Source organism: Rhamphochromis longiceps, linkage group LG13 (assembly GCF_057381845.1).
Source record: "Rhamphochromis longiceps isolate RC_006_pf linkage group LG13, R_longiceps_female_GT1.1, whole genome shotgun sequence".
Taxonomy (NCBI): domain Eukaryota; kingdom Metazoa; phylum Chordata; class Actinopteri; order Cichliformes; family Cichlidae; genus Rhamphochromis; species Rhamphochromis longiceps.
In genome coordinates this window covers 11,290,077-11,315,300 of record NC_140569.1, presented here as the reverse complement: position 1 = coordinate 11,315,300, position 25,224 = coordinate 11,290,077, and the positions used below count along the sequence as shown (strand labels likewise).

General features: G+C 39.0%; 3 protein-coding genes across 9 annotated transcripts in view; 2 read left to right on the top strand and 1 right to left on the bottom strand.

Moving 5' to 3' along the window:
- arid5b (AT-rich interaction domain 5B) overlaps positions 1-6,363 on the top strand; it is a 78,136-nt gene extending 71,773 nt beyond the window's left edge. The window contains exon 10 of the mRNA XM_085427614.1: positions 181-6,363. Within this exon, the coding sequence (XP_085283740.1) occupies positions 181-2,181 (2,001 nt within the window). The 3' untranslated portion in view covers positions 2,182-6,363. The remainder of the gene's footprint in view (positions 1-180) is intronic.
- An 897-nt stretch (positions 6,364-7,260) lies between these two features.
- rtkn2 (rhotekin 2) lies at positions 7,261-15,241 on the bottom strand. Of its 2 annotated transcripts, XM_085427615.1 has the most exons (13): positions 15,076-15,241; positions 14,662-14,763; positions 12,935-13,134; positions 12,519-12,577; positions 12,324-12,377; positions 12,096-12,213; positions 11,666-11,866; positions 11,048-11,142; positions 10,209-10,315; positions 9,985-10,116; positions 9,368-9,536; positions 9,049-9,156; positions 7,261-8,722 (listed from the first exon to the last, which is right to left on the bottom strand). In XM_085427615.1, the coding sequence occupies exons 1-13, from the start codon at positions 15,208-15,210 to the stop codon at positions 8,010-8,012; spliced, it is 2,193 nt and encodes a 730-aa protein (XP_085283741.1). In that variant the 5' UTR covers positions 15,211-15,241; the 3' UTR covers positions 7,261-8,009. The 2 variants fall into 2 exon arrangements, with proteins under 2 accessions (XP_085283741.1, XP_085283742.1); XM_085427616.1 differs by lacking the exon at positions 14,662-14,763.
- A 3,669-nt stretch (positions 15,242-18,910) lies between these two features.
- cep170aa (centrosomal protein 170Aa) overlaps positions 18,911-25,224 on the top strand; it is a 39,250-nt gene continuing 32,936 nt past the window's right edge. For all 6 annotated transcript variants that reach the window (XM_085427602.1, XM_085427601.1, XM_085427599.1 and 3 more), the window contains exon 1: positions 18,911-19,066. The gene's annotated coding sequence lies outside the window, so the exon portion shown is untranslated. The remainder of the gene's footprint in view (positions 19,067-25,224) is intronic.

Below are 25,224 nucleotides of genomic sequence, written 5' to 3'. Positions count from 1 at the left end.
AAACCTATCCAGCTGCTGGCTCATCAGGATTCCATCTCACTCTCAATTCAATTTAATTTTTATGTTGCTATGCTTTCTCATCAGTCCCTCATCCCCTGTGTTGAATTTGCCAAATAAGAAAGTATGAGTTTCTTTTCTTCTTTGAAAAACTGAAATAACTATCATTTTTCCAAATTGCAGGATGATACGGTGAAAGAAGAGGATCATGACCCTCCCTCAGCCATAAAACAGGAGGTACCTCTGCAAGATGAACCAATTGTAATAGAGGAGGAAGAGTTACACCTTACCCTGAAGAAAGAAGAGTCCCTGGCGGTGGAGCAGCCATTTTCATTCTGCCCCAAAGAGCCAGACTGCAGAGGCCCACATGCTGGTCTACCCCTTTGTACTGGTTCTGGTTCCCAGCCCGAATGGAGGCAAATCAGTGAGGCCCTGCAGTCAAAACTCACCTGTGAACAGCAAAATGAAGGTCATTTCATTCCTAAAAACCCTTACCTGTCTCATCGATGGGATATAGACAAACCTGCTGGACATGTAGCCTTGCCTGAGCCCTTCTCCAGGGTCAAAGACCCCATTGAAGGTCATGGTGGGAGAGTGGGGAAGGTGTTGCCGATGTGTAAACAGGCAGACAAACAGTGTATAGACTTAAGCACAGATTCCTTCCCAGAGAAAGAAGACTATGGGGTTATTAAGAAGGAGTCTACCCAGGGCTCCGGACAGACGGCTGCCTACTGCAAAGCAAGCCAGGGGGTCATGTCTCCTTTGGCCAAAAAGAAGCTCCTCTCTCAAGTGTGTGAGTCCAACCCTTTCTCCTTTACACCTCTTTCTCTTCAGCCTCCACCTCCCACAGCTACATCCTCAGTTCCTGTCATATCAGTGTCTGAAGGGGAAAAGGAGAAGAGAAAGAGTGAAGAGGAGGGACTAGGACAAAGGCACGGTATCCCAGAGGTAGCTCCTATATTCAGGCCATCAGTCATCCAGCATGCCCAGAGCAGCAAGCCTCACCAACAAGCCACAGGTGGCCCATCAGAGAGGAGCACTGCTGGGGAGCTTTCAGAGAGTTACAATTGCCGGACAAGCCATCATCCCCAGCCTCAAGTAAGCGCACCATGGCAGCCCTATCTCCCCCGAGCTCAGGATGCCTTGGAAAACTGTGGGGAGAAGCTACTCCAGGGCCCGGCTTCTCAGCCCCGGAATTACGCAAGTGACTGCTACTCTTCCCCTCACCTCCACAATCTGTATAGGCAAACTGAGAACTGTCTGAGTCAAGAGAGGATTCCTGGCTTTGTTAGTGCAGAGCGGCGAGAGCACTACACAAGGGACCGTGAAGGCAGCCAGGGTTTTGTTTGTGGCACCCTGGAGCAAGAGGGCTTGGCCTACAGATCTCACTTCAGTGACAGGACTCAAACACACGGCGAGAGCAGAGAGGCCGAAGATGAGCCAAGAGACTTCACAGTTTCTAAACAACGCTCTCAGAGGGTTTCCTCTTTCTCTAAGCCTCCCTTCTGTAGTCTCTCATATTCCATCATGCACCAGGGTTTGGATTCTCACCCTAAAGCATGCAGAGTTCCTCCTATGACAATCTCCCCCCCCAAGCAGAACCCAGCAGAGGCATCACAGTCATTTCCCAGCCCCAAAGCTTCAGGTGAATCCTCCCTCACCAGCCCCAATCGACCCAGTAAAAGAAGTCTAGCAGAGCCCGAGAGCGAAGATGTCCCTGAAAGGAAAGTTCGTGTGGTTACACCAATCCACCCTGCTGGCACAATCCGACGTAGCGATCCAGAAGAGCTGAAACCAGCTGAGCCGGCCCATGCTGTTCACCTCAACAACCATCTTCCTGAGGGACACCCTACAACCACTTTTCCCCCACCTCATGCCGCACCCCTCTATGCTGGCATATACCCGCCTGGCAGCCTGGTTTCACCAGGGGCCCAGGACGGGCTCCAACAGCATCCGGGTCTCCAGTACCTAAAAAGCCAGTCAGCAGTATCTCCTCTTGTTCCCCCTTTATTCCACTCCATGATGCTCCACAGGCAGCTTCTGGCCTCTAGTCCTAGCCCACACCACTTCTACAGGCACCCTGGTGGGGCAGCACTGTATGGGGACCTGTTGCACCATCTATACCCTCTCTCAACCCTCCCACCACCTCAGCTGTCCTCGGTACACCCCAGCACCAGACTGTGAGAAAGAGGAGACATTTATTTCCCACTCTCTTTCTTCATCCTCAGAAACTGTCTCAGCTTTTCTTTGTCTTTGTTTCTCTATCTCGGGGATTGTGGCTCAGTCAAAACAAAACACTGATTATGTAACTTTGGCTGATAACTGACTGATAAATGCATCAGTCAGGTGGACTGAAAATTCCATTTTCTTTATTTTTTTTTAAATTGTTTATGCCTTTGTTTATATACTTTGCACTGTTCTTTATTTGTATCACCACTCACTGTATCTTTTTTGTTGTTGTCGTCGTATTCTTATTTGCACAATGCTCATGTGTATGTGCTCACAAATCAGTTTGCCGCTCTCAGTAACCATGAGTCAGGTTGTTGCTCTGGATGTGTGAAATGTTGAGGGCAACAGAGAAAAGCCATTTGTTTACTACATCTGAGGGCTAAACTTTGTTGCTTAAGAACACTACAAGTAACATGACAACGTAAATCAAATTCTTTATATAACTAGAGGTGCGTTCACAATTGCAAACCATGTTCAGCAGCTGTTTAGCGCATAATTACTCTTTAGGCAGCCAGTGGTGTTGTATCTGTTTACATGTCTCCACGCTGAGCTCTGTTGCCTGTTTGTGCCACAGTAAATCCACATGGACTCTTTAGAATAGACATTAACACTCACTGTGGTGCTGCATAACACGAATAGTTTAATCATAACAAAACATTTAGAGGTGCTGTGTATGACAGATGTACTGTAGACTCACTTGTTCCTCAGTTCAGGTTTTTTCTTTTATTAATAATCATGTATTTCAGTTCAAATACAAAATAAGCAGTTTTCATGTTCAGTCTGTTGACAAATTACTTTTTTTTGTTAAGCATTGATTAAAAAGTCATTAAATTTTTTTTACTTTCTAAACTAAAAGTGATATGACCCCCTAAACCTTTTGTGATGAGTAGACTGTAGCGGCTTGTTTTTGTCTGCAGGACCAGCATAATGAAGCAGCTGTCTGCTGTGGAATGCTCACCACAAAAAAAAATCAGCATTTCATCTTTTTGTTCTTGACTTGAAAAGCTTTTTTGTTGGTGAACATATTCTTTTCTTCAGTACGCTGAAAAGACTCCCTGTATGATTTGATAGGAATGTTGTCACTTAGGATATTACTGCTTTGCAAATATCTGTGCCTTTCGCAGTGTTGGATTAGAGTTAGCACTACAGTTGTTAAGGTTTATCTTCTGTAGCAGGGTAGGAATGTCAATATTACTGTCACTCTTGTCTGAAACGAAGCGCACAGACACCCATGCAAAAACAGTATGGCACACTTGGCTATCAGACACCAGACTTAATGTGTGAGGCACAGAATGGGATGTTTTTAAAATGTAAACAGTTATGCTGTAAACCTAATGGTTAGTATCTGTGCTTAAATTATAAAGTGCCCCTATTGTGCTCATTTACAGGTTCATAACATATTTGGGGACCTATTTGAGTAAGTTTACACACTTTATTGATGAAAACCTTTTTTCTATACTCTTCCCAACCTCTGAAATGGTCCCCCTACTTATATAAACAGTGATATTGTTAGACAAAGTCGCTGTTATAATTCTAGCAGTTCTAAGCAATGGTTTAATAGCTTGAAAGTTACAGCTATTTTAAATTAGTCTCAGTGGGTTTGTGCTCTTTCTGTTGTCTGACAGCAGAAATAGAAAAATATGTAAATGTGAGCAGCTTTATCGGGAATTTTGCTGTAAAAATACAGTATGTGTAATTGCAGAGTGCAGACAGAAGCAAAGGATGATAATGTTAGCCACACTACCCGTGCTCTGTACCAACAGTAAACACAAGAATTTCCCAATTATTCTATGATATAGCTGTCAAAAATAAAAGTAATTTGGGTTCTGGTTTAGCTCACAAGCGGCCATATTCCACAGTGGCCCTGGGTTCAACTCCGAAGGCAAAAAAGTCCATCCCCCCAAAATACTTAAAAAAAACTAACGAATAAAAGATGAATCTACTGGTATTCAGTTCTTTAGGTGTAACTGAGATATGCAGCATTTTAAAGAAGTTGCAGCTGGTTGACTCTGGATTTAATTCATGCCACTGCTCATTATTCTTTGTCTGAGTGTGCACCAAACTAGCTGCTAAGAAGGCAATATGTCACAGTGTTACATTATTATGTAGGCAAGTAAAGCCTGGACTAGCAAGGCAGTTCAGCAGCAGTGTTTTCTGTGTGAGAGAATAATTTTAAATATACAAAAGAAAAGCTATATAACAGATAAATAAATAAGGTGAAACACATAGGGGCACTTTAAGAAGTTTAAATTTTAAACACTTACGCTTTAACTTAAGTAAATCTGTTGACCTAGCTTAACTCTGTCAGCCAGTCGATTATACAAGAACCTGCGAGATTTACTGATCCTGACACAGGTCTGGTGTCTGTCACCCGCAGGGCGTGTGTGCTCTATGTGTTTTCAAGCAGTGATGAAAAGGTACCAGACTCCATAAAATATGCCTACCATGCTCCATAGCCTGAGGTGGAAAGACAACACCTGCGCCGGCTTTTACAACCACTATATAATTGCAATCCAGGATAGTCGAAATACACAGTGAACATGTCTGGTGTTTCAAAAGAAGAAAAAAAAATCTGTAAAACGTCTGTAAAGTTTTACCGAATACTTAGATAAAGACATTCATTTCTGATTAAGTACTGTACATTGCTGTGTGTAGGTAAAACTGGCATTAGTGCTGGCTCCTGTACAGAACATTCATACGGGATCAATTCATGGCAACCCCTCCTTCTCGTCTTATTTTGTGTAAATAGCACTGTAGATAGGACTGCGTGGTTGTTATCATATAAACTGTTATAATCTGTATATAGTATAAAAACAGTATAAAAGTTGGTTACACAATCTAGCCGTGTCCTTGTTTGCTCTGTTTCAAGGTCACCGTGATCACGTTAAATTCAAACACTACAATTTAAGAATTAGGATATTGTTTATTTGTTGTCGTTTCACTTTTTTTTTCCATGTCGTTTCCATTAATGTGCATCCTGAAAGTGTTTTTGATACAGCAGCCATCTGTTTACCAATCACCCAGCTGGCAGGCAAGACAAAAAAAATACACATTTTGTATTATATGACCTCCTGTATATTTAATTAAAGTATTTTACTATCTATATGTTTCTTCAGTGGTGTTCTTTAACTGAACTGCAGATAAATAGCAAGGGTTGGATAAACTGGTATTTAATGTCAGTGTGCTAACATCAAAGCAATGCTTTTTTTTCCCCTCCCTCAGTAAATGCAGTGTGAATGGGGTTTTATTATTGTAATACCATTATCTGGCTATGAGATTCCATCCGCCTTAATCTTCACAACAGGCTACCTCTGGGCTCAATGCCAGAGAAGCCTCTTCAGTATTTGCTGCAGTAGAGAAATGTGCCAGTGCATGTATCTCTATGGGATGTGTACTAGGTGACAATAAAAGCTATGCTTTGACTTTTATTGCCACCCCCTGGTAAACCTTTAACATGAAAAATATTCAGTAATACTTCCAAGCTCAGCAAAAATAAAGCAGCCTCACCAGGGTGGAATGTAGGCCGTTTTATTGCAGATCAGCAATCATAAAAAACACGGTGAGCTTCCAAGACAACAGAGTGAGAAGAAAATTGCACCTTTTGAGAAACATTAACTACTATATGTTTTTAACATTGCACTATACGCAAATTACACTGCAGTGGGACATGATTAATGAATAGCTATGTTGCAATACATAAAATTAAGTGCCAGTAAAAGTCTAAATAATGAACATGCTAAACAACAACCATTGAGATCAGAGGACAATACTAATGTAAAAAACTACAAAATATTTTGATCAAAAACAGTAAAACAAACAAACAAAAAAAACAAACAACAACTACAAATTCAAGATGCTGTTTTTATTTATATAAACTGATTATAAATTCATAAAATGAAAGGAAATTTGGCTCCGTTATAAGATGATATCTTTTCATGCAATTAGTTTCATCAGGGCTACACAGTCAGTTGTCCAAAATAACACAGCTTTCAGAGTACCTGCTAGTGGTACTTCTATGCATTTCTCAAGCATACCTAGTGTACCTGAAAATGGCCAAGATGTTGGGGGGGGGGGGGGATGTAGGATGTGCAATGTAATTATTTTGATAATCATGGGGTCTGAGACGTAACCACTGTTCTCATCAGCGAAAAGTGATGGTGTGCTGTTCTAGCCTCAAACCCTCTCTTATGTTTCCAAGTGTATACAGTACAAGATCAAAGTGACTAATGCATCAGTAATACACATCAAACAAAAAGCATTTGACACACTGCTAAAAATCAAGCTGCAGCGCTTTCTGTACTCTTCTCTCCCTTTTTCCCTTTCAAGGCTTAAACTAAACCCGTCTGTAATCCACCTCCTCCTAAATCTACATCTTCCCCTCTAAATTAAACAGTATGGAGGGTGAGATTTAAGAAAACAGGGACTGCAGCTTTCACTATAATGCTTCATCTAGATTGTGAAGGGAGCAAAGTCTAATGTTTTGCACACTGTGTGTAATTATGACGACCATTCTTCAACACAATATCACTAAGTGGCTGAGATATTTAGTGGCTGGCAGTACTGGATATGTTCAAAACACACACACAAGGGCATTCATTATTTCAGCTACTCAAAAGACTCATTCATTCAATAATGTTCATAGCATATATTGGCTGTAGTGTTAAATTATGTTGGACATACTGTGTAGCCACTGAAAACCAAGGTCACACTATTATTAAGACCTCAGGGAATGTCACATTAGTGCCTGCAATTGCTCTTAAAATTATGTTCCTTAAATTCAGCTATAGTGGTCATAAAGTCATCACAGTAAGTAGAATAAGTCAATAGTTCCAAAAGGAATGACTCGTCCTCAGTCGGCCAATGGATCAATTCCAATTTGGGCGCCTTTTCAAAAGCTCTTTCTTCAATCCATGTTCCAGTGGCAGAGCAAAGAAATAAGCCTTTCCATTTTAGTGCGATTGATGATGGTGGTAGTGGTGTATAAGCCAGCATTCAGCTTTTAATTTCATCTGTGGGTTAGCTGCACATGGAAGGTTTAGAAAGGGAAAGAGGAGCAGGAAATTTATACACATAGTCCTGATATTGCAAACTAAGGTGTAAACTCAAACGTGGCGTCATCACCTACCCACCCTTTATGGCAAACAACCGTTACACATTTTTGGAACTATGCTTATGCGTTTCATTGTTGAGTAAGATTTGTGCAGTCAGTATGAAGCTGGAGCTCGGGCTGAAGACTGTCCAAAGGTAAAAACTACCTACACTCACATCTAAAGCTAAAATATTAACTAACACTCGTTTTGCGCTGGCGTGACTTCTCTGAGCTGTGTCATGCCCATTCCAGTGAGTCACTGCTTCTGACATTACTCTCCTTTTAACCTTATTGTTTTATTTAAAATATTTGATTGAGAGAAATGTGCAGGTAAACACATTTATTACCTATCGAGAAAATTCGTCTTTGCATTTTCAGCTTTATAACCTTCTTAATCTAAACTAAATGTCCTGGCTCAAGCTCCTTCCTGTATATATGAGAGTAGTATTGAATTTTTCCCACCAAACTGTCAGCAAATCACATTTCCCAAATGATGAAGTATTCTATTAAGGACCACACCAACAGTCAAGCCCAAATATCATCACCGATCATGACGAATTATCATCACTCCTCAGTTAGTTCTATAGTGCTATATTTGATTTTAGCAGCGTTACCCAGCTCAGTTGATAAAGTGTGACAGGTATCTGTATTAGTAGTAAGGTTACCTCACTCTAGATCTGATCTAAGGTTGGGGTTACAACGCTTTAAGGTTCATCCTCTCTCTGAAAGACTTCCTCAGTTTGCTCCGTGGTGCGGGAACAGGACCAGGACCATCAGTGGCTCTCACAAAGCCATGATCAGCTGTGGCCTCAGGGGTTTGGGTGTGGTGGTTTTGGTAGTCCAGCTGTTGGAGGGGGGGCTGGTGCTGACCTTGTGGGTGTACATTGAGCACGCCCAGAGGAGCATTTTTTCGACTTGAGGCGGTGGCTCCTCCAGCATTATTCCGCTGGAGCTGCTGGATGATGGCAGAAAACTTGGCATCCAAAGATGGTCTGCCTGTTTTGGACCTTGTGATTGGACGTGAAGTGCTAGTGCTAGAATTCTCTTTCTCCTGGTATGAGGGAGGAGGGTGCTGATGAAGAGAGGCAGGGAGAGGAGGTCTGGCTGGGCAGGTGGGAGCAACATAAGGCTCTCTGTCAGGGGGAGGAGGTGGAGCGCGTCGCTTCTTGCTGCTGTTGGTAGTACAGCTGCTGTTGCTGGGATTGGGGCTCGAACAAGGGGTGGAGGTTTTGCTCTGGGACAGAATACCCTTCTGCACTACCACTGAATGGGAACCATCAAACAGACTGGACCAGTTAGGTGCCTCTTTCTCCTCTTCATGGCCAATAAGGAAGTGCCCATCTGTCTCCTCAATTTTATTGTGGATAATATCAGTGATGCTCTCAAACTTGCCTGGTGAATTTATACCTATAAGGGAAATAAATAAACACCAAAATCAAGTGTTTTCCCTGATGTACTATTAAAATATAATAAAGCATCACAAAGGCTCAGATTGCAGCATTATATTTTGCTTGAAAAAGCATCTTATTAACATGCATCACCACTGAAAATTAATGTATTATGTGTATTCTTTTTCAGTGAGTGTCTTATTTGCTGTGAGCACTCGCATTACACCTTCTTAAAATGAATATGTGTAAATATAAATCCTGTTAAATCCACATCATCAAACAGTCGGCAAAATATTAACCTCCGTCTAACTCGCTTCAGTGACTCTTTCCAATTAATCTACTCACTCAGGTCATTGTAAACAGAGTCTGCTTGCTTAGAGAGAAAAAGTGATGGTTTCCGTGGAGACGCGACTTCGATCTTCATTAGCTGGTCACAGCAGTGCATCCACTGGCCTGGTCATAAACAAGGATAGGCATGAGATGATAAGACCTATACCATCTGTTCTTAAAATTTAGCTAAGTGTATGTGCAACCACTTTTCCTGCGCAGACTAGCCCACACACCCCAGTTTCTCTTTTATAATGGCAAACACACACGAAACCCTTTACATAAACACGTGTTTTCATATACAAATGCTTGTGGTGCATGGTCACATAACACTCACTCTGATCATAATGGTGCTGGTGGAGGGCTTCCACCCAGTCCTCCAGCGCTTCCCTGGTGTCTGTGGTGAAGACGATGGACTGTGATCCCTCTGGTGAAGGGTTAATGATGGACAGACTCCTAGATTTGTGGCCTGCTGATTCCTTCTCCAACACTCGGATCCGGGTGTCCTGCACAAAAAAAGCAAAAGTAACCTATTACAAGCTGAAAATCACTAACAGAATACAAATCACACCTCTGTGCGAGTTAGTGCATTAAAAATTACATCGCTGATATTGCAGAAGAAAATTAATTCCACAGCAAAATGCCAAAGCTCCAAGCCGTATCGCAGTGAGTAATTTGGTATCTTGTATTTTGGTTACTCTGCAAATGTTAGGGAAAAGGTGAACTGAGATTTAAATCAATAACAATGAATCTGATGTTTAACTTCTCTTTCCAGACAGCACAATTGAAACAGATAATGAAGTTTAACAGGGGTAACCACAAAGCCTCATCTTATGCAGAGTTTTAGAAAAGTTTGTTCTTCCAGTCTTGTGTTATAAAATGATGCAACAGAACAAGAAATTGCTAACATTAATGTTTATCAAGTAATTCAACATTTTTCTTAGTGTCTCTTACCTTATTAATGGGTACTTTGAGAATGGGTTGTATTTTAGCATCAATTTCTTCTGGAGTGAAGAAACAAGACAAAAAGCCGGCACTCAGCACGCAGTAAAGACTGCAGCAGCGGCTCATGCCTTCCACACTTTGCTGTAAATCAGCAAAATACAAATAAATACTAAGACACTAGAGAATCAATGATGGAGCTTATTGCTATCATTACAAAATAACAGTGAACACACCTTCTGGCTCAGGTAACCGGCCATCATGGTCTGTGTCATACAGGCAGGCTGAGCCACTAACCGGCAGCAGAGGTTACCATAAAGTGGAAGCCAAGAGGACCACTCAGCTGTAAGGACGATGAAAAGCAACCAGAAAACTGTAATAAGTTACCTTGTACTATATGGAAAAAATAAAGTTAATTTAAAAATAATTCAGTTCTAAAAAGGACATATATGTTATTACAACTCATACATTCTCCTGTAACAAAAGCCCCAGTGTTTCCCCTCAGCCTCCTAGCAGATGCAACTACGGTATTATTTTGAAACTCCTCGGTGACAACATTCTCGATTTATTGTGCTCATAAGCGCTTCAGAAAACTTAGCCTCTGACCTCAACCTTGAGGTCAAACTCTTACATCGCCTCGTTCTCATATTATTGCACTCACAAACTTGGGCGTCCATGCCCTATCAGCCTTTTATAAATGAAGGGTAAAAACCCCATAATGTAAACTGTGCAAACTTGTACCAAAAGCTTGAGGTAAAATTCCTAAAATATATACAGAGAATCCCAGTGATTAGATGATCCCCTATGAGCAAGCACATGTCACATAGTGAGGAGGAAGAACTTCTTTTTAACAGGAAGACAACCAGGATCAAGGTGGGGCAGCAATGCAGGAGGGGCAGAAACCTGCCCAAGCCCTAACTTTCCATTTCATCACTCTTCATTTTGTTTAAATGGAGGTTTAGATTTAAGTGATGTTAAAAAATATCTATCATTACTATTCCAAAATGAAATCAGGAGTTAAAAAGCATAAGCATTTCATATCCCCAGATATAAAATGGTGTGTTTTGCTTCTTACCATCTTGGAGGACAATAAGGGAGTGAGACTGAAAGCTGCCTTCAGCCTCGGGCAGACACAGCGCTGTGTAGGCCAACAGGCTGTATTTGGCTCCACTGTTACAAGTACAAGACACATATGAACATTTTAGCAGTCTTCAAGTAGAGCACGCTGACTTTTCAGGAGAAATATTGCCAAGTTTAAATTTAGCAATAACAGTAAAGATAATGAAGACAATTCAACTTCTAAAATGTACACATAACCTATATTTTGTAAATTATATCCCAGTGAACAGGTGATACTTGAGATACTTTGAGCTGAGAAGTCCAAATTAATATTCTATTTTTTTTTTTGTTTGTTTTTTTGTTGAAAAAACAAAAAACAAAAAAAAACAAATTAATATTCTAAATGGTTTAAACTATGCTTTTCCGCTCATTTTAATAAAATTCTTATTTTTATTATGACAAAAAAATAAATCATGATTACCTAAAAGCTAAACACGGGAACAGGGTTTGTTTTCAAAACCCTAACAAGCTCTGGCCCAACAGTCCTGCTTCCACTAACCAGTCATTGTAGAGTTATTGTAAAAAATCTTGAGCCAAGAGCCTATAAAGTATTTAATGACAGCACAATACATACGACGGTATTGGGTTGTGCTGTAGGAAGGTGTCAGGGTCTGGAGTGTCCAGCAGAGAGCAGAGCTTCCTCCCAGAGCTTTTTCCAAAGGAGTTGCGGAGCTTCTTAGCCAGTTTCTTTGGCGTGTTTACCAGTGTGAGCTCCTCCTCTAGGGCGCAGCTCCACAACTCCACCTTCAGCTCAAACTGAGGAACTGCTTCTTTACTAAGGGTGGGGATTTTAATAAGAACATAACCATTAAAACATATTAACAAACCAGGGCTGAAGTGACACAATATACATTATACATATACTAGATCAAAATTTCATTAAATACTTTTAAAATTTCCCTTATATATAAATCTATAAAATAGACATACATCCACCTAAAGGGTGGAGTGCAGCAGTTCAGAGAGTACTACTTTGCATATTACATAAGCACAAAAACACTTACAAGATGGTAATTCCCTCAAAGCAGATGTCAGTGACTGATCTATCCACCACCACCATTTCAGTGTCAAACACTTCTGAGCCAATCTGCATCAGACAGAACACAGCCACCCTGCGAGAACCTAACAAATGTCATGGATGTACAGTATGCATTAGTACAGCCAGTATGTACAAAAATTACAGGAGGCAAAGCTGAACATGAGGCATGAAAGATAACAAAGAGCAAACTTACTCCCTCTGTTGTTAAAGTGGTCTGAGTCCCTCCACATCAAAGGTATGCGCAGCCCTACGTTTGCAGAAAGTTAATTAAAAAGAAAGGCTCTTAAAAATTAACTCAGGGAGCAAAATGTTGCAACTAAATGTAATCGTTGCATAGTTTTAGATGTGCGGTGCTGATTTATTCTGAATAAAAGATGAGCAGTCTTACCTGACAAAGCAATTGTTCCATTACAGGGCAAACGGTCACCTGAAATTAGATCTGAAGGTCTGGAATAAAATTTGGAATTTACCATTACAATAGATCAAAATGTGTGTAATGTATTTAATTTAACAAAACAAATAAACTGTATGTACATTTACAAAAAAGGATGGAATCGCTGCATGATTAAGATTTTAGACACATCTAACAAGACTTCCTGGATTTTGTTATTTTAAAAATACATTTTAAAAACCTCTGTCCAAAACCCGCTCAGTTCTTTCATTAGTGACAGGACAATTGTTTCACCCTCCCCATCAAAGTTAACATATATCAATTGGATACACACACAAACACACACACACACACACACACACACACAACAGTGATGTGGACTCAAACTGAGCCATAAGCATCAATCTCCCCACCTGCCGATTCCCCCCATCATGTCCTCTTCCTCTTTTTTCTTCTGCAGCTGAGAGAGATATGCCTTTATCCGGGCATTGCTGGTAAACATGTTCTTGGAAGCATTTAGTACCTGTTCTCTCTTACTGCAAGCGAGCAGCAGCTTGTAGGCTCCCTCTCGCATTCGCATCTCAAAGTCAAGTTTCTCCTGTATGTTAGTTGTCTTTGTGGACAAACAGACAAGAATGAACAAGTGTCAAAAAAAGAACAGACTGCCAACTTTTCTATGACGTTTTCTATTGTGTTAGTGCATCAGACAACAAAAGCTTGGACATGAGCGGCATCACAGCAAAGGTTTTCATTAGTTATGCAAACTTTTTTCATAGGAAATTGCTTTTTAGATTACCAGAATTTTCTTTCAGTCTTTTAGTCCACTTCACATTGTGTAGCTTATAAAGCACTCATTGGTTTACCCCCTCTGACTTCCTCAGAGTTTATAGCCCAATTAGACCTTTCAGGTCATCAGGTGCAGATCTTTTAACTGTTCCCAGAATTGGACAGAAGCATGCTGAGGGTGCTTTCAGTTACTGTGGTGATGTTTTTGGAACAAGCAGCCTGCTGACCTGAGGACAATTGGAACTTGGTCTACATTCAAAAACAAACTTAAAACCTTTATTCTCATAGGCTTAAACTTAACAGCTCTTTGTGCGCGCACAACTGTTTGTGTATATGATAACTTGTATTTTGTTTCGTTGAAAAGTTTTATTTTATTGTTTTTATCGCCTTAAGACACAGCAGACCTACATTTTTTTCCATGTTTTTACCTTATATGGTATTTTTAAAGAAAAGCAGTTGTTAAACAAAATCCAAGGTCACTCTGGCACCAACAGAACTAACATTTTCTGGGTTTAATACAAAAGACAGATCTTAAACAGCATGGCGGTTGGGAAATCTTCTTGCCCAAGGGTGTCCAAACACATCTGATCACAAGTGGGCCATACCAGTCAATATTTCATGGTATTTTCTAGTTATTTTTTATTTTTAATTACTGAATTTTTTGTTATTCTTTAATGCTACGTCCAGATGAACAGACTCAACCTTTTGGGTGTTATTCTTTTAGTTTACTTTCAGTTTTATTTTTTCAGTTTAGTGTTTATTGTTTATTTAGTTTTAGTCTTTTTATTTATTGTTTTAATGAGAGCATATGTCAGATGAAAGATTTAGGAAAAATCTGCTCATGTATTGCAATAAAAACTGATTCGGACCTCAAATAATAAACTTTTCATACATTTACATTCCTTTGTAGGAATGCTGGAATCTCAATATTAAGCATTTTTTGTGAAAAACTGATTTCCCTACAAGTTTTGGACCCTTTGGTGGACTTGCAATCATTTGACACATTAGCCCCACTAGTTAAGATGATACACTGGTGATGTTTCAAATTACTTGATAAGCTTGAAATCACAAACTCAAGACCAACCTTTCGGTGACGTAATGATGCATGCATGAAGGGGTTAGATGGTAATGCCAGCTGAATGAGATTAATAAGTTGTCTCGGGTAGCAGTTGTAATGGCAAAGATGGAGTTTGGAAATGTACGATTGGCATTTCGAAAAGCACAAAACAAGTGAAAACTGGCAGGCATGCAGCAGACATATTCTAACTAAATGAAGTTTGATGATGTCTGTTATAATCACATCTAATATAACACAAACATCATCATTCTCCATATCACAATCAACAATATGCACCTGTAGCTTCTTAGAAATCTGTCGTATGTACAACAAATTCATATCCTCTACTATCTGGAGAGTGTCTTTCAGAAGACTAGGGCACGGCTGCATGCTCTTTGCCTGCAGGGAGATTAGTTGGAGCAGTATTAGAAGGAAGCAAACATACAATGATGATGCAGCGTACACGGATATGGTTTCAGGGAAGTGAATATTGACAAAAGGGGCACTGCCCCGAACTAGCTTTGCCCTGGAGGGTTGAAATCCAGCTTGAGAAGGGCGTTAGCAAGTCAAGTCGCAGCACATGAAACTATGTTATTAAAGCCATGTGAATTAAAAAGATCAGCATTCCCGTGTTTGACGTGCACTTTACACCCACTCGGACCACTCCATTGGGTAAATCATACGAAACAATCACTGTCGTACCGCCCATACCTCTGTTTGTAGGAATAAAGTACTCTGTCGTATTTTCTTTCGTTTAATCTCCATATCCACCGCGGAGCCGGCCAAAAACAATGACCTGGAGCCCCCATTTTTCTTGGAAGTTTGAACGTCCCGCGGATCGTCCATGTTGCATGTCCATTCGCTAACAACAGCTGCGTATTACTGCTCCTGCTTCAAACGGCCGGGGGCGGCTCGATTTATGTTATCGTACCCCCCGTAAACGAAATCTCCCGTCGTGTTAACATAAAGTACACCCATTAAAAAGCTTAAAAGTGTGTTGTTCTCTCAGCACATTTAATATCATATCAAATAAATAAGAATTAGAGTATAAAATGTAACCAATACATAAAGCTACGACTTAATAAAATGTTGTAGTCACCATCAAACCTTAAAATTAAAACAAAATTAAACTCTAACTTGCAAATGTCCTATGCAATCGAAATCATTAAATAACAACCATTAAATAAAGAAAAAAGAATATTTTAACAATAATACATAAAAGGGTACAGTTCAAAAATAAACATGAAAAAACGTTCCGCTTTTCCCGGCGGCACTGCCATACATAAAAACGAGTGCCTTTACGCCAACAGGGAGGGGGCGTCATTGCGTCAGTGTGTCAGACAAAACAGGGCTGAACCGTTTTCGAGTTTGAATTTTTAGACGGTATAAAATCATAGACGGTATCAGATAACATACATTTTATTACATATATTATTATTTTATTTTATTTTAAATTCATCAGAAAATGTATTTTAAATATTATAATATAATACATACAAACGTGCAATTAACTAAGAGGCTGTGATGCTAATTTAAAAGTATAATTTTCACGTTTATGCAATGAGCATTTCCATTTTGAGCTCACATTTTTGAAGCAGAACAAATATGAATCTTTTATATGTTACTGCCATTTAATCGATCTCCTTAATTTATATTTTTTAAAAGCGGTGGATGTTTTTCTTGTAGTGCTACATCCCTAATTAGTTTGATAATCTCTAGTAGTTTGGTTCCCGGTTATCATGCAGCAGGTACAGCCTTCATTATCAGCATGACCTCTGCACAGTCCATGTAGTGGTACTGTAACAAAAGACCCCGGAACGTAACCAGTGCGAGTCCAGGAAACCCGCCCACCCGGTTCTGGCTGACATCGCTTCTGGTTGAGTTGGAAGCATCCACGGTTGCAGTTGTGGACGCAGGCGCTCCTGGAGATGAACTCCGTCAAGCTGGGCAGAGAAATTCCACTAAAACAGGAAATTACATCCGCTTTTAAAAATAAAACACAGGATTTTGAATTTCAGACGAGGTTCACATGCAGTGTAATCCTCTGAGTCACTCAGTACACAGTCAGCTACTTTACCATCTGGAGAGCATTGTTAGTCTGAGCGACTGTCCTACAATAATCCATATGTGTGTGTATTCATAGGCTGTAACGTTTTATTTCACACTGTAGTACTTGAATCACGAACTAGTCTGCAACTGCACCAGCAGCTGACCTATCTATAAGTGGAAAACGTGTTAACATACAGGCATGTGCCTGAAATGCATTCATTCCTAACAGGATGCAAGAGCTTGGAATTTTATTGGGAAAGTGCTATAGTGGTTTATGGCTTTAAAATGACTCGTCATGTCTTTCTTACTTATATTTTTAATAATTTAATCTATGATATCAGTCTTTATCTCTATAATGCTTTTAGTAGCATTGAATCTAGAGTACAGTAATTCCATAAATATGGTATTACTGTAAATACAAGTTTCTTTTTTTTTCTTTTTCTTTTTTTTTACTTTCCCCACATAATAAATTATTCAAAATACACACAGGTTATTACATGCATATTTTGCCGAAGAATGGTTTCACATATCCCAAAATATAAAAGGATCGATAGGTACACAATGCACACAATATGGCTTTATAAGTTAGAACAACATATTGAACTTTTTAGTTGAAACTCATGAGAGAAGGACTTTGGTTGAACCTCTGGTGTAACTCAGGTGATCGTGAGATTATAGTTGTGCGCGTGGTTCTGAATATTAAGTTTATTTCAGTATCAAATACACAAATAAATAAATAAGTAATTTAAAAGCTTTCTGGGGAACTTAAACTGCACACCTTGCAGTCAGAGGGCAACTTTCTACTCATTTTTTCATATGTGTTGTCGCAAGCTGCTTTGAGAGCTCAATGAGAAAGACCTGTCAAGCACAGATAATACCATTGTTGAATTCAATGTGAAGTTGTAACACAGCACCATGGGCCATCTCTATGTTTTACACTTGCAGGTTAAGGTGCCAACCATCTTGTCCATAGTATCTATACCTCCTTTGGTCTAGTTATAAAATGTGATTAATTAGTGTTTTTTCCCTTTTCTGGTATTTTCATCCCCCATTTTGTTGTGATACATCGTGCTCAGGAGTACAACAGCCATTTCTTTCTGCTGACATAGCTGACTATGGTAAAGCTGCCACTGAATGCAAACTGTGTGCTGTAAGCCTCCCTGGACTCAGAAGCCTTCATCAGATAAAGGATGTATGTAGAGTCCCCACAAAAGTGTCTCCAGGAGGCATGGTGAAAGAGTACACTGGAGGAAAAAAATTATCTGTGCCAGTGTTGCTTCTTGTCTTTCTGAATCTACTACACAACTGCTGGACAATGGTTTCACCCAGATTCTTATCAACTTCTATCCTTTCTTTCCATTTTCGTTTCCCTATGTTAACCATTTCAGATTGCATAGGGGATGCGTATCACAAACAGATCTTTAGGCCATACTTGACAGGCTTGTTTGGCAGTGACACAATCACTCGGGGTGAACTGCTGTCTGAATGTTGAATGAATGCTGTCTTTTAATCCTAATTTCTCTAATAAGAAGGATGTTTCATGAACTTTATCATTTACCATTTTTTATTACCATACATTCTGTACATTCTTTTCAACCTATTCTTTTTGCAAACTAAAAACATCACAATCACATCACATCACAAAAAACAAAACTGAAAAATTGCTATCTACTATGGAAGCCCGTTTCTACCACTAAAAAACCCAACATTATTTGCCATCCATATATCAAAATGGCAGGTTTTTATCTGAAAAAAGTCAGAGAAAATAACTCCAAAATGACATAAATCGAGAAAATAACGTAAAATTTCCAGTTAATTTTGAGGGGGGAAAACACCCTGAAATGATGACTAAGAATAGCAATAAAAATTTTTAAAAACTACCTCAAGTTCCTTTTAGCGGAAGCAGATTTCTATACCGTGACAGCGTATGAATACAACTTAAAACACCATTAAGGGAGTTTTCTTTACGATGGGAAAATGTTTTATTCTGTTTCTTTAAGTTCCCCAAGAAGCATGATAAATGTTTTTTTTATGATAAATTTGTTAATACTTTTAGCTAAATTTTATATCCATAAATGTAAGTTTACTAACAAAACACCATATTTCTGTCATTATTTTAAGGATGTGGAAATGTACATACAATCAATATCAGATTCCACCAACAAAAAGGCTCTCAAAACAATTTATGTATGTGAATTTTTGCGTGTATTCTTATAATTGTTACCTTTTTCTTTTACCCCTGGCTTTGTGTGTTCATGTTCTGTTGTTTTGTATACTTCATCTGTTCGTATGTTGTATACTCATTGTTTGTTAAATAAAGTTTATTTAAAAAAAACAAAAAAAAAACAACAACAACAACTTAAAACACCACTTAAATAATGATCGACGCCTCAACTCGCAAATCTGAGTATCCTGTTGTCTCTTTGACATTTATTTTGAAACGTCTGACCGGAGGCAGCGATTGGCCTATTTGCCACTTCGACGCCTCTTTCAGGATGCTGGTCCGCTCGCCGCTGTTTTGCAGGGAGTCAGTAGCTTATTGCTGAGCAACGGAGGAAGAGAAGGCCACCGCATAGAGCCAGACTGAACTGCAGCAACGACAGGGCTGGGCTCCACACGCAGTCACAGAGCAAAAAACATCTTTAAGGAAAGGGTAAGTGTGGAGTGTACTTGATTTTTTTTCTTAGCGAACAGTATACAGTGGACAGTCCGTAGTATGGTTTTAGCTAGGTGGTTGACCGTTACTCACGTGAAGTTTGCGGCAGACAAAAAATATAAAGAGTCGCTTTTTCTTTCCTTCTGCAGTCCACTGATGTCAGTTTCCTCTTTCAGTGAGCTCATAGAAAATTCCCCCAAATTTTCAAACCATTAAACCTGCATTAAATCTGAGTAAAATTTAGGAAACAAAAAACACTCCGGCTCTTGTAACGACTAAGCAGACTGGTCTGACTCCCTCTTGGCTAACGGGATGGCTACTATTGTCAGCAGCGGCATGACAAGCCCACCCTGCTCCACCTTTGTAAGCCGCACAGACTATAGCCACTTTGCTGCCCTTGTAAAAACACCGGCCACATACTGCTTCACTCCAGATCAATACTATTGTTTACTACTGACCTGATTTTATCCAGTAGTTGCATCCTTTTGTAGCCAGACAGAGGCTAATCGAGACAAGATGCACATCAATGAAGATCGGTCACACTGAACGCTTTGTTTATCTTAGTGGAAACATGCTACCCCTCGGGTCTTCTTTTAGTCTGTATTGTCTAAGAGGTAGATTTTATGGGCAGGTTTTGCTCTAAGTAAGACAACTGCCGAGTGTTTTCCGATAACGGACCCCCCTCCTCTTCTTCTGTGTGGAGGCTTTGTTTTCGTGGGGCAGATGTAGCTGGCCTGCATGCATCCGCTCTCTTTGTGTTGAGTTTGATTTTTTTTTTGCTGTCATCATCACATTAGCTGTAAAACTTTTGAAAATAGAAGCAAATGCTTTAGTTTAAATGCCATATGGTAATTTGATAACTCTTGACAGGCTGTTCATAAGCAAACGGTACTTGACGCTAGAAATCAATGCAAAAATATTGTAATTATTGTTTAATTACTGTTACCAATTTAGCACAAATGCCAGAGGCAGATGCATATCAATCAAAGCCTCACAACTGTTCAAAACATTTAAAATTAATATTTATATTCACAGCATTAGAAGCTGTTTTATTTTATGTAATCAGCTATATTATGCCCTTTAATTTCATCCAGTAGACTCAAAGGTGCTGGTGAAAGTCACTTGCAGCTCTGGTCTGAGTTTATAACCCGATTAGATGTTCTTTGACAGCTACGTGTTTGACATCAGTGTATCTTGCTAGTCTCCTCCCTCAGCTGTAAGAATTCAAATTTCTTGGGTTCGAGCCAAAAGAATGTGCAGATAATACCATCCAATCCAGTTTTGCTCCTTTTCCCTTTTCTCCCCTTTTTCCGCCTTCTTCCTGTGTTCTCCCCACAAATGTGGCTGCCAGCAGGGTTGTTGGCTCCACTGGCGGTTGCATTTTTAAAAACTGTGTCAGTGTCACAGGACGGTTGCTGCACTTTCGGAGAGGAAGCAGCAAACTGACTGAAGCTAAACTACAGCCGAGCCTGACTACAGACTTATCTATTACACTTAAAACATAGCTTTTTTGAGTTTTATTTTTCTTTAGAAAGAAAATCTAGAAGCTTCTTGCAGTAATTCGACTATCAGTGCTGTTTGATCAACTCACATTTAATGTGCACTGCTGTAAATTACCATACTCATTGAAATCCCGCTTTTTCGCCCTGATATTCTTTCTCAGCATCTTAACTCAATCTGCTGTTCAAAGAGTAATTTGTATGCATATAGTATATCCTTCAGTAATATTTTCAATTCTAGTTTCAAGTTGGGGACATTTTTGGAGACTCTTACTCAGCCTGCCCACGGCCATTGTGTATAGTAGGAAGTTTAGGAAGTGAGTTCATTTTACTTCAGTGGCCCAGGAGTGTTATGTGTGACAGAAAACAAGCCAGTCTTGAACTTAGTATCTGATTGTATTCAGTTGTATTTAAGATGTTGTTAAAAGTTTTGTATTTGGGAGCCTGTAGCTAAAAATAGAAGTGAATCTCAGTTTTGTAATCTGCCAGAGTAGAAACGTTAAAAGGGTTATGACATTCACATAGCCTTGCCTGGTAACGCTCATGCTGGCGTGTGGTGTCAGAGGGAAAAACAAGAGAGGTGAATAGCGAAGTCTGTGGTTACAAATTGGGAGAGACAGCACAGTATACCAGACAAAATACCCCAAAACAAGCTTGGAGCATTTTATATATACAATCATCAGCCTCTCCCTTGTTATGGAACATCAAGGGTGTGTCTGATTTAAAAAAAAAAAAAAAAAAGCCATTTAACCTCTCACAGAAAGAGAAATTACACATCTGTTTTGGGGTGTAACATACTCCCCTCTGAGTTTCCTTCATTTGATACTTCTTTCCACTAGATATCAATCTTATATTTGAACATGTTCTATTCTCATCTTTCCCTCTGCCAACTCCTGATTGTCCTGTTATGCTAATGTTTATGTTTTTTTCCCTTCTAAGTGCAAGAGTGAGAGAGTTCACTATTTTTATCTGCTACTGAAGCTATTGCTACAGCCAGGATAAATGTTGGCACCATAATCAAAGTGGCAGGGTTGGCCAAATACTAATGTTCCTGTTAAAGGGCCATGGGTTAGTCATTATCTGCTCAGCAGGGGCTATGCGGGGCCATTAGAGCAGTCATCAGACCGAAGGTATATTTGAAATGACTGCAATATGTTTTTTATGTAAATGGAGTTTATATGTTGTGCCCTCTTGATGCTAAAATAGGTAAAACTATCTACATGAATAATTAGTTAGTTAAAAGTTTCAGGTTTTTGTAATTAAATATTTATTTCTGGAAGTTTAATAGGTAATTTGTGTTGTTTTTTTTTTCATTTACAATTTATTTTTCTTATTCCCTATTAGAAAGCTGCCTCCAGACCTTGTTTCTGAAAAATGTAGTGTACCCATGCTCCAGAGAATGAGTCACATGAAAATGACTATGCTTCAGGGCATGTGCATCATTAACTCTCTTGGATTATTAATAATCTCTTTTTCAGCATATCTATATTACTGTAAGGATTGCCCAGGGTGCTGATGTTCCTCCTTCCACTCAACATGAATAATACTGTTGTTTTTCCCATTAATCCTGTTCTTCATGTTCTATAAAGGTTAAATTTCCATCAGTAGGGCTATAGTTCATTTTGAACACAAGGGTCACTAAGCATGTGGTGGGTTTATGTCTTATGGCCAGGGTGTGCTGGGTTGTGTTTGGTAACAACACTGAAACAGTCAGGATGGATGCTGGCTAAATGATGGTGTTTGCTTGTTTGTTCCTCTTGCCGATGGCTCATGTGGTGTGTGTGTGTGGCTGCTTTTCTACACCATATGGTCTTTTCTGCTGCATTGGACTGTTTCTTTTTCACCCACATGCTGCATGTAAAAGCCACATCAACTACACATAGCCATAGCTGCACACGCGCACCCAAGTTTCTGCTGACTTACACTGCCCATAATGATTTATTATGTCCTTCCATGGTGCTATGACTCTGTCACATTAGATTAATGTGGGTATATAGTCTATTTTTGAACCAGGTAAGATATGTAAGAATGAAGTCCGGTTTTTACATACACATTTACATTACTTTATTAACCACAGTGGTAAAATATGGCAGTTATTCTGGCAGTTCAAGGTTATCAGCTAATGCTACCAATTAGAGCAGAATATTAGGATTTCTCTCACCAAACTTTTTGGGTGAACTTTACCACACTGGCATGTTGCTGCTTGATATTAAAGGCCAGCCAGTTATATATGGCAGTTCAATGTGTTTTTAAAAATTATATATCCATGTAACAGAGCTAGTGAGCAATCACCTTGATCTGATTTTGACAGTCAGCAGTACCTTGTGCTTTCCTGCTAGCAGACTGATTAGTTACTGTCTCTCCAGTCAGTCTTTTATCTCTCAGTTAGATTCAGTGTTAACTTCACCATGATGGTAGTCCTCCTTCTACTTTGGAGATATGCTGTAAGCTGACCACTTTTAACCACAACCAGCTAGTAGAATGCTGGTTTATGTGCATCGTTACTGAGCTCACTAAAACTGCAGATAAAGAACACAAACAGCAGGGCAGGGCGATCCATAGGACGATAAAGTCACTGGAGAGGCAGTTGATTATTCTTGAGTTATTTATTGTCACAAAGTATTTATACTAATATTTACATTTATATTTAAGAAAGCATGAGTATAGCCTTAAAAAATGTTTAGAAAGGTCTTACATGCCAATACATACTTATGATTTTGTTCGATATATATAATTCAGTTTGAGATTAAATGGAATATTAAACACTTGTTTACTTTAGATGTACATGTGTGTGTGTGCGCGTGCGCGTGTGCATGTGTGTCTAAAAGATTCTCATTTGGCTTAGTTCTTGTTTTTTTTTGTTTTTTTTGCTCCTGGTGTTTAAGCAGGGTTTGGATGTTGGAAGAGCATCCTTGGCTGAAATACACACTGTCAGACTGCATTCAGCCTTTTTATGATGATAAACCCAAAGTGTTTATTATGGATGTCAAAATATACTCTGTAGAATCCGGCTTTATATCAGACTGTGATGAGGTACCTTTTAACATAATTTGGAAAGGCAGTGTTTTGATTTTACTGGCTATTCTTCCTATATTAGAAGAAGTTAAAGCAAGCCAATGTCATGTCACAAACAATAAAATATCACAGAATGGTATGTCTGAATCAGCCATAGCTTCTTCTTTTGTGTTCTCTTAAGAACATTTTTGATGTACCATATCATTGAATTATTCTTAAATAAAATCTAATTTATTGACTGGTTGCCTTTGTTATTCAAAGTGTTGTAACTTAGTGCTTTGGACCGATACCGATAGACTTATTTCTCTTACATTAGACATTAGACTGTAAACATGTTTGACAACGGTGTCATACTCATGTATTAGAATGGTGCATTATATTCTGTGCAACACAATAAAACTTAGTTTCTAGAGCTGTAATGTTTATTATTTTTGTCAGTGTTGAGATCACAACTAATTAATCCAATTTTGCCTTGAGTTTGGGAAAAAATAGTCTTTCTAAAATAGGATTTCTTGGTACTTTTATTAGAATTAAATAAATCTAAATTGAAAACATAAATAAATGTGCACTAAATCTGTCATTGCCTGGCGGGGAAGGAATTTGAAAGGAGGAGATTTTGCTGAAAAACAAAATAAGAGCATTATCGTGAAACAAAATGCTCCACAGTTATTTTATTTCAATTATCATGTTTTAAAAATTATTGAATGTAAATTCTATTAAAAACAAGTGGTCACCATTGGAAAACTTTAAAAGGAAATAAAAACATAAAAAAATTTTTTTCCCATAAGCAACAAAACCTATCTCATATTATGGACAGAATCTTTTTTCTTGTGGAAATTGTCTGGTATATTATTATATCACAACAAGAGCTGGGATACTCCTTTTGTCTCGTTTTTAGAAGAACAATAGATTGTAGTTCTCCACTACATGCTTTCATGTCTGTATGTATGTAGTCGACTAAGCCATTGGGGGATAGAAAAGCCTTTGTCTGTTTGTCCAAAGGTTACCATCTTGTCTTGAGTTCGTTCACCTGATTTGCACCCCTCAGGGTCCTTTGCACTCTTTGCACAAAAACATAACTAAGCTTGCGAGACTGATTCAGCGTCTCTGACCTATTATTTATTGACATTGATCTGAAAGCCCTCACAGATCTTCCATTGGTGTTATTGAAAGAATAGGCTTCTTTGCTGTTTGTTTTGTCTGCCAGTATACTTTCTTTTATTGGTTTTATACCTTCAAGGTACTCCAGAACATCACATACCATCTTTGCTTTCTTTGTGAAGCTACAATATTGGTTATACTATCAGTCAGAGTGACCAGAGTTTAATTTAGTACAGCTATTGCTCTGTTCTTTGTCCGTTTAGCCTAAGGGCCTGTAAGTGCTGAAGCTACTGTAACTACTGAGTGCTGTTTATATTTGGACAATCAGCCTCGGCTGTTGTAAACATTAGATGCATTGTCTCATGTCTGCCAGACAAATACCAACCAGACATAAAAAATCAAAGCAACGAGTGCCTGAAAGGTTTTTTAAATGTAATTACTTTGATTGATCCCAGTGAATAAGCAACAAATGTGACTATTATTATTATTATTATTATTATTATTATTATTATTTTCGTATTTTATTTAACTGTTGTCAGA

Bases quoted from the DNA above. Each gene is read 5' to 3' on its own strand.
- rtkn2 (XM_085427615.1), bottom strand. From the start codon at position 15,210: ATGGACGATCCGCGGGACGTTCAAACTTCCAAGAAAAATGGGGGCTCC. The intron at 11,867-12,095 runs GTAAGTGTTTTT...CCCCACCCTTAG, and splicing joins TTTGAGGGAATTACCATCTT to TAAAGAAGCAGTTCCTCAGT. The intron at 10,316-11,047 runs GTAAGAAGCAAA...TCGTCCTTACAG, and splicing joins CCTTATTGTCCTCCAAGATG to CTGAGTGGTCCTCTTGGCTT.